The sequence below is a fragment of the Artemia sp. Qi Xiang Cuo genome, chromosome 11 (assembly GCF_049724085.1).
Source record: "Artemia sp. Qi Xiang Cuo chromosome 11, ASM4972408v1, whole genome shotgun sequence".
NCBI classification, from domain to species: domain Eukaryota; kingdom Metazoa; phylum Arthropoda; class Branchiopoda; order Anostraca; family Artemiidae; genus Artemia; species Artemia sp. Qi Xiang Cuo.
In genome coordinates, this window is record NC_142804.1 from 7698141 (window position 1) to 7710898 (window position 12758).

Consider the following 12758-nt stretch of genomic DNA (forward strand, 5'->3'; position numbering starts at 1 on the left):
TCAGCGTATATAAACTCAGAACGCAAATAAGATACCGGCTGTATGTTCTTTGAAATAAGAAGGGATTCAAAGCCGGAAAAATCGGTAGACATTGAAAATATTATTTAAGAGGTGAACTTAATGTTCCTGAAGGTGCAGGTGGAGAAGGAACTGTGATCACATATTTGAAATAAGTAAAAAGTTTTTATTCGGAAGTTTTCTTTTAAGATACATACAAAAAATACCCAGCCTTTATTTAAATGCGTTTATTCAAGCCTAATCTTTTTGTATTGTCCAGCATTCTTTACATAAACACCTATAGCCTAACATACCTTGTTTTCATCATTGCTTTATCAAATTTTGAAGCAATGAAAAGAAAGTGTTTTAAAGACAGCCTCTGTTTCTCTATAATAGAAAGGCGTGACTAAAATTGTTAAACCAACCAATCAGGAAGCTTCCTTTATCATCTTTGCTTAAAAGCAGCGTTTCATGCATGTCTTGCTAGACTTCCATACCCAGACATTTGACTGGTTAGACTGGGTTGCTGGACCCCCCTAAGCTCACTGAAAGAACAAAATATGGACTACGAATCCAGTCAATCAGGAAGCTCTCTTTGTCGTAATTCTTATCATTTTTGCTTGAAAGGAGCGTTTCATGCTTGTCTTGCTAGACTTCCATACCCAGACATTTGACTGGTTAGACTGGGTTGCTGGACCCCCCCTAAGCTCACTGAAAGAACAAAATATGGACTACGAATTCAGTCAATCAGGAAGCTCTATTTGTAGTATTTCTTATCATTTTTGCTTTAAAGGAGCGTTTCAGGCTTGTCTTGCTAGACTTCCATACCCAGACATTTGACTGGTTAGACTGGGTTGCTGGACCCCCCCTAAGCTCACTGAAAGAACAAAATATGGACTACGAATCCAGTCAATCAGGAAGCTCTCTTTGTCGTAATTCTTATCATTTTTGCTTGAAAGGAGCGTTTCAGGCTTGTCTTGCTAGACTTCCATACCCAGACATTTGACTGGTTAGACTGGGTTGCTGGACCCCCCCCCCCCCTAAGCTCACTGAAAGAACAAAATATGGACTACGAATTCAGTCAATCAGGAAGCTCTCTTTGTCGTAATTCTTATCATTTTTGCTTGAAAGGAGCGTTTCATGCTTGTCTTGCTAGACTTCCATACCAAGACATTTGACTGGTTAGACTGGGTTGCTGGACCCCCCCTAAGCTCACTGAAAGAACAAAATATGGACTACGAATACAGTCAATCAGGAAGCTCTCTTTGTCGTAATTCTTATCATTTTTGCTTGAAAGGAGCGTTTCATGCTTGTCTTGCTAGACTTCCATACCCAGACATTTGACTGGTTAGAGTGGGTTGCTGGACTCCCCTAAGCTCACTGAAAGAACAAAATATAGACTACGAATTCAGTCAATCAGGAAGCTCTCTTTGTCGTAATTCTTATCATTTTTGCTTGAAAGGAGCATTTCATGCTTGTCTTGCTAGACTTCCATACCCAGACATTTGACTGGATAGACTGGGTTGCTGGACCCCCTAAGCTCGCTGACAGAACAAAAATATGGACTGAGAATCCAGTCAATCAGGAAGCTCTCTCTTTCGCAATTCTTATCATTTTTGCTTAAAAGGAGCGTTTAATGCATATCTTGCTAGACTTCCATACCCAGACATTTAACTGGGTGGACTGGGTAGCTGAACCCCCTAAGCTCGTTGAAAGAACAAAAATATATAGCAAAAGCAAGTTTTTATGTTATCTTTGGAGAATCTTTGATACATTGATTGAACATAGCTGAACAGTTTTGGGATATTTGCAGTATATGACCAAAAGGCAAGAGCTGAATATTACGGTTGAAAGGTTTCTTTATTGTACTGTTCAACGTGAAAAATATGTACCTTAACTCTTGACACTTTTAAATGCTTTAATATAAATTCGTATGTTCGGAAGATAAAATCTTCTGAAAATATCTATTTGTGGATCTTGAATTCGCCATATACGACGGTTATTAGTTGTTTGAATGAGATGTAGTAGGCGCGGTATTACGCACTATGGCGGTTTCAAGCAAAAAAGATTTTACTTTTAACAAATTTCGAACAAATTTTGCTGAAGGCATCATCTTTTTCTGAAGGCTCTTTGTTTCTAGACCTTAACATTAATTTAGCAGTACCATGTGACAGGCGCGTGCGCGGGGAAGATCGTTTAGTGGACCTCGTTTCAGGGAGTGGAGGATAACCAAACTCGCCAAACAGAGCAGAGAAAAATTACAATACCTGTTTAGGCACAGAGGTCTAGCTAGATCTGCGGGCGAACACCACTTCGAAATAGTAATCATAGAAACAAAGTTGAAAATGCCCCCCCCCCCAACAAAAAGGGAATAACAAAAATATATTAACATGCATCCTTGAATCGTTTACCAGAACAACGTGAATCTATGCGAAAAAAGCCTGTTGATGGCATGTTCTTTTTTTGTTCAGGCTTCTCAATTCACTGACGAGCAACTCGAAGATTTGAGAGCATCACTTGACCTTTTTAATAATGACGGAAAAATCAAAAATAAAACTAATAAATCGTCTAAAGGAAAGAAAAGTACTCACAGCAGAGTCGGTGACGTTCTTAATTCCAATATAAAGAAACGGTTTAAAAGCATCCATATACTTCAGAAAATCTTCACCTAAAACTTCGGCCAGGGAGGCAACAGCCATCATAGCATCTTCTTGAACAGCACCCGAACCCAACCTCATCGAGCTATTGAAGATGTGGAGAAGGGACTGCATCACAGCATCACCTATACGCATTGCATCCTCCTTTGTCATTTTCTTTAATACACTCTACAAATAAATACAAATTATTAAATCAAAGAATAAATATCCAATGAAGCAAGCCAATTTTTTGACATTTTTAAAAGATACTTGTGCCCCTAAGAGGAGGGGGGATAGGGGGCAAAACTACGCAGAAAAAAATAAATAATAAAGAGCCTGAGGTATGACGATGCGGAGGAGGGGTTGCATCACAGCATCACGAATCTGCATTGCATCCTCCTTTGTCATTTTCTTTAATACACTCTACAAATAAATAAAAAATATTAAATCGAGGATTAAATATAATAATGAAGGAAGCCAATTTTTTGAAATTTTCAAAAGATACTTGTGCCCCTAAGAGGAGGGGTGATAGGGGGCAAAACTATGCAGAAAAAAATGAATAATAAAGAGCCTGGGGTATGACGATGCGGAGGAGGGGTTACATCACAGCATCACGAATTTGCCTTGCATCCTCCTTTGTCATTTTCTGTAAAACACTACAAATAAATAAAACAAATCAAATCGAGTATTTAATACCCGAATGAAGCGAGCCATTTTTTTTTTTTTTTTTAAACTATACTTATACCGCTAACGTGGGGGGTGGGGGACTAAAAATTACACAGAAAAATAAAGAATCATATGGAGCCTGAGGTGTGAAGAAGGGATTGCATCACAACATCACCAATGAACATTGCATTCTCCTTTGTCATTTTCTTTAATGTACTCTACAAATAAATAAAACTCACCAAATCGAGGAATTAGTATTCGAATGAAGCAAGTCATCTTATTTTTTAATTTTTAAAAGGACGATACATATGCCCCTAAGAGGGGGGGGGGTCGAAACTACACACAAAAAATTAATCGTAAAGAGCCCGAGGTCCCAAGCTGGAGACCTTTAAGACCCTCCCTTCCATACACTCCTTATCATACCTGAAATACATTATTTTCAGTTAATTCTTTTTTCTTTTTTTTAATTTCGGTAAAGTGCAACTTCGGTATTTCATGTGCCGAATGTGCTCACTCGTTCTGATTCGAGGTTGGACGTGCAGGTCATAAATACACTTCCTTTTACTTATCATAGTTCTAGATATAAAATTACGGTACTTGTGCATTAGGCCTATATCCTACACAGCGCTATAGACTCTACAAGGAAATGCTACAGGAAACCAGTCAAACTGGTATTTCCAATGGATAAATGGATCGCAAAGCATGATTTCTTATTGCGTTTACAGATGGAAAAATACATAAAAATATAGAAAACTATTTTTATTGGAAGTGTTCTTTTCCATAGACTTATTTACCCCAATTGGGTGCCACTTCCCGTTATAATAATTAATTGTATCTTTTTATCTATGCAGATTCTCGGCAATCATTTCAAAAACAGTATCTGATAAGCCGTTTCTCCTTTAACCTTGTTCAAATTTAAAGTTGTCAATGGCTGTTGCACTTTCTTTAGAAGAAATCAACAAAAGGGCTTCCAGTGATACGCCCTGATGAAGACCATTTCTTTTACTAGCTATCATTATTCTAACAGTAAGTTGGTCTTCTGTAGGCCACCGCAGGATTCAATAATGGTCGCTCAGCTTTGGGAACACATATTTCAAAATATAATTTCTAGGACTTTAATTGAACCCCAATTTTGAGACTTTTTAATACTAAGTTTTAAGACTAAGATTTCAAGTTCAGTTTTAAGACTTAAAAATTAGCAAACTATTGCCAGTTTTTCAATATTTTTATTACACTGGAAAAAATCAGCGGCGCAACAAGTTGCGTTTCAACTGTCCCAAGTCAATGAAATTTTCAGCAATAGAGCTACCCCCCTCATTAGAGCGTTGCCAACTCTTTTTTGCTTCCTACTTATACACTTCATTTTCAGAAGTGTAATTGCTGTCCTAGAATAGCTTACCTGTAGAGTGGCACAGAGAAGCGACTGAAGATCAAAGTAATGTGACCTATCCGCCATATTACTTATGCTGCCCTCCATTTGAAGAACCTGGTTTAGTCGCGTTATGATGATTTCAGTGGCACGTGCAACGTGAATGTAGCAATCTTTTGGTGAACTTTTGATGAATTCCATAAGGGCTTCATAGGCAGCTGTGCGAAGGTTGTTCTAGAAATAAATTTTTATATTATAAAATCCAATAAGATTTTTGAGCGAAGTGGATCTATCGCAACCCCTGACTTTCCAAATCCAAAAAAAAAACTGAGACAACACTAAAAAAAAATGTGGCAGTACTTGTCTGATAAACCTTTACCACTCAAGTTGTTCATTCATTGACGCATTGCAGAACCTATTTTTTTGTTAGTTTCTTTCAGCTTAGCATGAGACAAGTGACAGAATAGATGGAAAATATATAATTTGGGCTATATAGTTGCATATTGGGGGGGGGGGAGGGGGGGGGTAAAGTATTGGACAGCGTGAAATTAGAAAACAATTCTTACTACGTAATATGCAGAATAATTGTACCAAACACAATAGACATGCCGACCCGCTATACTTTACCCCCACCCCCTACCCCTAATGTGCAAATATATAGCCCAAATTTTTTTCTAAAGTATACTTTTATCGTACTAAGGTATATCTCATTGAGATTGAGCATCAGAAAAACATATTAGAAGAATATTAGGTAGGGGGTATATCATACAAGTACCAATGTGACATCAAATATCCGAAGTACATTCTTGGGTCTGATTTTTATAAACGTTCATGGAATTTCCTCGAAGTAAATAGAGTGAGGGGGGGGGGGGTACACCTCTTCTTATCCACTTTTGTGCCCATGTGCTGCTATTTAGTATTTTACCCCATTCTCTCTCTGAATTTAAGATTGCAAAATAAAGCCCGGGAGAAACCTTTATTTTGTATAGATTCAAGTTCAATGATTTAGGTTCCACACGTTCAACAAAAAAAGCCACTTCATGAGTGCCTGTTAGTCGAATTAGTTAAATAACTTGAAATTTTTGAATACTGACTTGGTTTTAAATTTCGCTCTCTCTCTCTCAGAATAATGGAAATTGCACATTATTGTGAGTTACTTTTTATACTTAAAACGACTCCTTGGAGTAAAATTTCCGCCCAAATAAGTCCTGAACACACTTTCTATAACTTTATTCAAATAAAGAGGATCTTTATTTAAATAAAGATCCCATATTCAAATAAAGAGGCGACCCACCACAATGTTAAGCGATTTCCGGTCCTACGGTCGCAGAGACCGCGGTGATCGCATTTTGTAGCCCAAGCTCCAACTAAGAAACTTGCAAAATTTCACTCCCCTCCAACTTTATCTTCATGGGTAAAAGTGGGCCGGAAGTTTCGACCCTCCGACCACAGCCCCCCTTTAGCGTTGTCCGATTAGGCTGAAATTTAGAGGTTAAGCTTTCCTAGGGCCCGGGAAAACCGATATTATCCCCGGGCACCAAGAGCCCTAGCTACGCCTCTACCCCGCCCCCCTCCTCCCTCGCCCACAAAAGAAGTTTGATAAAAGAAGCCCAAATACAAAAATGGCAAATATGTAAATATATAAAAAACAAATTACTTGATTAGCATCTGGTCGTTCAGTGGTTTCCAAAAGTCTTTCGAGAACACCAGGAAAATAGGGAGACAAGGGATAAGTGTAGACTGTATCTTCCTCACCTGAAGCTTCTTGAAGGGCCTTCTCATAGATTGATGAAGCTAAAGAATTGAGAGCCCAGCATATATTATGAGCAACTCTTGGCTCAGTCTTTAAACCTAAATAAAAAAGATTTAATTGTAATTTAAAAGGGTTGCGTATATTTATTTACAATTATATTCCAATTCAGCTTTTTACAAAGCTATCCTTTGGTAGTATGGGTCAAAGTGGCTTTCAACCGTTGGAGTTTATGGTATACGATACGACTAGGAATCGTTCGGTCTATTTTCGGGACAACTGGAATTTACACTAAACCTAAAATGCATAAATATTGTTTACAACTAATTAATCACCATAGTTGCTGAGTATATTTTCATTTTGAAGTTTTGCAACAACGTCATTCATCTTTTTCTTTTAGGAATTTTCCAATCGATGTTTTTTATACCACTTTAATTAAAGAGTGGTTAACATTTTACTAATGGACCAATTGGGAAGTGTGCTTCTGAAAAGTTCAACTTATGCCTTATCACGATTCCTACACAGGGTTGTCATCCGGTAAAACAAGGTTAATATATTTTTAGTGATTTTCTTCAATAATCTAGTGATTTATGTGCTGATTTAGTGACTTCTCTGTTTAGGCAGCATAAAAAATCACTAGAAATAGTGATAAATCAATAAGAGTGGCAACCCTGTTCCTACACCCTAACGACAAATAAAATTTCAATATGTGGTGATAAAAGAATTACTAATATCATAAGGCCCACAAGCAACCATACAATAGCAAAACAAACAAGCAATAGCCAAAAATAGTTGCTTTAATTACAACTTATTTGATTATCCTCGTCGCAACTTCAGCACATGTATGTGCTCAAGAAGGTCTATACGCCAAATTCTCCTCCCTAGATCTCATAAAAATTTATGACTTTATAAAAAAACATATTATTCGTTTCTTTTTTTTTCTGTTTGACCCCCCCCCCCCCTCAATATGAACTGTCTAATTTGTGTCTGGTCTGGCACTTCAAAAAGTAAAATCAACATGCAGCTAAATATCAATAGTATCAGTTTAATTTAAATTCTAGGACATGGAGAGAACCGTTTATCATTAAAGCAGCTTAATATTCCAGTTACTAGGATTATTCTAATTAAAATGTATTATTAGAATCAATCAATTTCTTTATAATATTTTAATTAGATCAAATAATTAAAATCTGATTTAAAGTCTATTAACTAAGCGCTAATTAAATCTGAATAAGTTTTTAACAAATTTGATGCATATGAGGTAAACAAAACTGCCTTAGAAAATTATTCCTCGACTATTGATCTTATATTCGTTTTTCACATTTGCAAATGTGAAAAATAATCTTCAAAATTAACTACTGAACAGAAACTGTAGGTGATGGAGACACCTGTCATTTAGGCGAATGAAACAAAAATATTTTAGGACTCACAGTTAGAGAGTATACCAGCACAACAGGCCCCCAAAAAATCAACAGCAACAAGCAGGAGATTTTAAATAATAGAAATAAATAGATCGCAGAAAAATAATTTAGCAGGGTACAAAAATTGCCATGGATCAACTAAAAAATAAGAAAACAGTTTACAATTCACTAAGAGTAGCAGCCTGTCCAAGAGATTTTCAAACCAGAATGGCAGAAATACGAAACCTTTTATAAGAGCATCTAATGATGGCGGAATAATATTTGTATTTACAGCACCAGCTGAACATATAGATGAATGTTCCTTTATGTAAACAAAAAGATTTCGATTCGGAATATAAGATTTCTAATGTACAAAAATTTACATTTGTGTAAAAGTTCTAAGGACATTTCCAGAGGAGGAATGGAATTGCTGGGTTTAATCCCCACTTAAATCACCCTAAAAAATACAGAAACTCCTATAATTTTTTGTCTGATATTTAAAACAAGTGTAAAATTTCGGGAAATTCTAATTAATATAAAAAAAGGGTAAAATGACGATATTTTCAAATGGTTGAAATCTAAAGTCGGTAAAGACTAACTTTTTGAGAGAAAGATTTTAATAAACAGACAGAGAGTTCCCCCCCCCCCAAAAAAAAAAACAGTAACACACCTTGAATAAGGGCATCTAGTAATTGTGGAATTATGTTTGCATTCACGGCATCGGGTGTAATTTCACAAACCTTCCCCAGGGTCCAAGCCGTTGTGTCTCTAATTGTGACGTTAGGGTCCCGTGACAATTCAATAAAAATGGGTAGTGCTTGCTCCACAATTGGTTGAAGATTCTCAACATTTGGTCCTTCCAATACGGAACCTAAAAATAAAAAACATTGGCAATATGAAAATTAAAGAGGAAGTAAAAACTAAATAAAACTAAATGGCCATATAAAATACATAAAACAAATTAAATTTTAAGGAAATAAAAAAAAATTGCCTTGAGAATTGCCCACTTTTTGCGAGGGCTCCTAAGGCCCAAATGGCACTACTAAACACGGCCTTAATGACGATTTCTAGCACAGATCGGTTAACTTTACTATATGTCAGTGAGAGATTTGATGTGGCATAAATGCTTCTTTTCTACAAGTCTCGGATTAGTTATCTCTTTGAAGATACTAGTTACCTCTACCCTCCCTACCTCCTCTACTCCGATCCTCCCTTTGATCAGTTACCTCTACTTGTACTGCCGTTCGCCAAGGCAATACGGCAAACATACATATACGCAGTACGGTAAGATCACCTCCAAAGGGAGATACTCCACACTGGATACTTGAAGAAGAGCTTTCTAAGACATTAACTTTCATCGGAATGAGTCTCTCGAGGGGTGTCACCCTAGAAAAATCAATCTGTTGATTCCTTTTTAAAGAAGGGTCAACAGAAATAACTCTAGGGAATGATCCCAGGTAAATGGTTGACTCGTGGCACCTGACTAGGTCCCAAGTTTTTAGCAGCCCAGCACCATCAAAACAGTCATAGAAAAAAAAATGTTGATTCATTTTTTACGAAACCCCATAGTAAAAGCATATTCAATATTTATATTCAAAAGCAAATAGCAAAAAAAACACAACCAAAACAGTCCCATTAAAAATCTAACTTTTGCGAAAAGACCAAGACCTCCAATGCCGTCACTGAATTCCGTAATTCAGTGGCAGCATTCATCCATCAACATTCATCATCAGTAATTCAGTGGCAGCATTCATCGCAGTAGAGCATTCATCATCAGTAATTCAGTGGTAGCATTCATTCGTAAGCATTCGTCATCAGTAATTCAGTGGCAGCATTCATCGCAGTACAGCATTCATCAGTAGTACAGCATGAGTTCAGAATTACTGAACTCATCCCAATTCAAACAAATGTTCGCCACTGACATTCATCCCCATAAGAAAGGACACACGATTCAATACAAAAAAAAAACTAAAAAAACAAAGCAGTCAATGATTATATGCTAACTGAGGAAATTTAAACATCAATTTATTGCAATAAAAATTGTTTTCAGCATTAATGAGAGCCAGGAAGTTTTAGTGTCCACCGTCTATCATGAGTAACTTAAATGTTAACTTATATAATAAAAACTTTTCTAATAAATCTTAAGTTTTATGCACTTGTACGTATATACTAAAACTTCACATAGAGAACAATGTAGAACAATGTAGCCGTTTGACCCACATTTTACCATCTTACATTTGTTTTGTTAAATATCTAAGTTTTATATTTGTTTTCTTCAATTTTTTTATTTACTAATATCAAAATACGATAAGCTTTATCGAGCACTATCTTTTATTATGACCGCCGTTGAGAAAGGGCATAACAAAAATTCAACATTTTTGTTAAATGTTTGTAATATTTTACTGAAGGAGTTTCAGCTTTTTTGCAAAGAAAAAACACCTTTTTTGAATACTAAATTACATTTAAGAGAAAACAGCAAAATCAATTAATTTGAGTATCATCACAAGAAGCTTAGGCAAGGCAAAACGTAAAGCTATGGCTCTTTCTCAGCTATGTACTGGGCCAAACAACACTCCTTTCAGATTTAAAATATTCCTCTGCATAAGTGGTAATACAAACTTGGCAACTTACCAAAAGCCATTACTGCTGCATCACGGCATCGCCAATTAGGGCTCTTGATATTCTCCTTGACGAAGTTCAAGACGGGACCCACGACATTATCACCGCAGCACTGCGCCAATAGCATTAGACAAACACCGGCAGCTTTGCACGGATTCCAATCCTCGTCATCATCACTATCTTCCTATTTGAATTAAGAGAACAATTGAATAACATTAACGGAGGTATTTTCGAAGACCACACTCCCTTTCCATGACATTTAACAGTTCAATAGGGAAAATCCTTTTATTCGACGGTGAAAGACAAAAATATCTCTGGATATTTCGGTCATATACATATGCGTTCACATGCGTCTGTGGTTCCAGGTCCAAGCGAATGGTTTGCCCTTAAAAAGTAGATTAAAAGTATTTGAAAGAAATACCCAGGGCCCGAGATCATGTTATACTTGCTCTTTATGTGGTATGGAGGAAGAAAATTTTCTCCATTTTTTGACGGTGTGCCAGGGGCTTTCGGATTTGAGATTGGAGTATTCAGGTGATGGGGAAGTGTTTTTCCTGGGATCCTTAAATCTTCATCCCGGGAGACGATTATAGCCGTAATTGGATTTATAAAAGAGGGTTTAAAAAGATGTAAAAAATGGGTTTAAAGTTTTTGTTTGTTGTTAGTAGTTATACCATTTATCTAAGTGCATGCTGGCTGTTGTCTTATATAATCATTGTAATGTTTGTGTATGGCCTAGCGGCTGAATAAATTATCTATCTATCTATCTATCATAGTGGCCGTCTTTTGGTATGTGATCGAAATATGCACAGATTTTTGTGTTCCACTGTCTATAAAATAAAAGGATTTTCCCTATGAAACTGTTATTTATAATACTAAAAATCGACAATCGGACAAAGCAGCGTTCCCGATGTGGCCCACTTGGTGGGCTAGTAGCCCATGGCTATGACAGATTATGATATTCAAATTCTATGATTCCAAAAAGATACATTTCGAAAACATGAGTGATAAATCGGAGGTTTATTTTGGGTACTCTACACTCGGCTCAACCGATTCTGACAGTTACATACAACTGTAACGTTTATTAAATTAAAAAAACAAATCAATGAAAGGTAAAGAGCGATGTACAAAGCAATATGAGCATAAACAGTCAACCTTAAAGCGAACAGAAATCGTTCCGAATAAAATAATAAAAGAAAAGACGAATGAATAAGTATAATAAATGCTCAAGTCAAACTTAAAACGAAGAGGATAAACTTTAACGATACTACCATGGCCAAGGTCACCAAGAGTATTTGTTCAAAGGAGGGAATTCAGGGTTTTCCTCCGCATTTTTAAGATCAACTTACGAGTCAGAGAACTTTTCAGTTTTCTATAGTCGTTTTACCTACATTTTTACAACTAATTTACAAGTCAGAGAAATATTTCATGGGAGAGGGGGGTAAAATCGGGTAACATTCTCATCCTGGATAAGGCCCATCCTGGTGGGGGGGGTCACACGCCCCCCCCCCCACACCCACCCTAAAAGAAATTAAATATATAAACTCCCTTCTTCACTAATATTACAAACAAAATAGATGAACTAGGGAGTGAAACATTTCCAGATTTTCGGATATTTAAGCCGGTTACGGCTGCGTAAATTCAAAATGCGTTATGAAATGATTTGCAAAAGATTTAAAGATTAGGGGAGATTAAAAATTTGGCAATGTAATTATGCTACTACAAAAGGTTAGTGTTTGAAAATCTCCTTTTCCCTGGAGTAAGAAGAGCGACAATTTGTTTTACGTTTTATCACTAGCCTTTATTCATATCTACAGTGCCATTAATATCTACTGTATATTATAACGAGATTAGTCTTTTGCGTCTTTATTTTATTTTATTGTAATTAATTTGTTCGTTTTTTTAATTGTTATATTGACGGTGGTAGCTAAAACATAGAAATACTATAAGCAGCTTCAAATAGGATTTTTTTTTTATTTAAAAAAATTGAAAATTTCTTTCAATGTAGAAAATAAAAAAAGAAAACAATGTCCAGTAATATGATTTATTTCTATTTTCTGTCACAAATGTATTTCTTTTCGTGTCTTGTGTTTACTTATTCAAAAACACTGAGCTTCAAATTACTTTTAGATCAACTTCTCTCGCCTTCAAAAAATGGTCAAAACTAAAACCATATACCTCCACCTCCCCCCCCCCCCCAGATCACCTCTCAATTACAAAAACAATTGCCGATCAAAATAAACATTAAACACCTCATCGAATATTGAATCCTTTTTAACAACTCTCTAAAAGTTTCCAGATAATTAGTTAATTTTTATATA

At 36.2% G+C, this 12758-nt stretch overlaps 1 protein-coding gene across 3 annotated transcripts in view; it reads right to left on the reverse strand.

The window, feature by feature from the left end:
* Positions 1 to 12758, reverse strand: part of Fs(2)Ket (Importin subunit beta Fs(2)Ket) — an 81151-nt gene that overhangs the window by 44109 nt on the left and 24284 nt on the right. For all 3 annotated transcript variants that reach the window (XM_089096248.1, XM_089096251.1, XM_089096250.1), the window contains exons 6-10: positions 10450 to 10621; positions 8489 to 8689; positions 6326 to 6519; positions 4699 to 4902; positions 2589 to 2822 (exon numbers count right to left, since the gene is read on the reverse strand). In XM_089096248.1, coding sequence (XP_088952374.1) covers positions 2589 to 2822; positions 4699 to 4902; positions 6326 to 6519; positions 8489 to 8689; positions 10450 to 10621 — 1005 coding nt within the window. The remainder of the gene's footprint in view (positions 1 to 2588; positions 2823 to 4698; positions 4903 to 6325; positions 6520 to 8488; positions 8690 to 10449; positions 10622 to 12758) is intronic.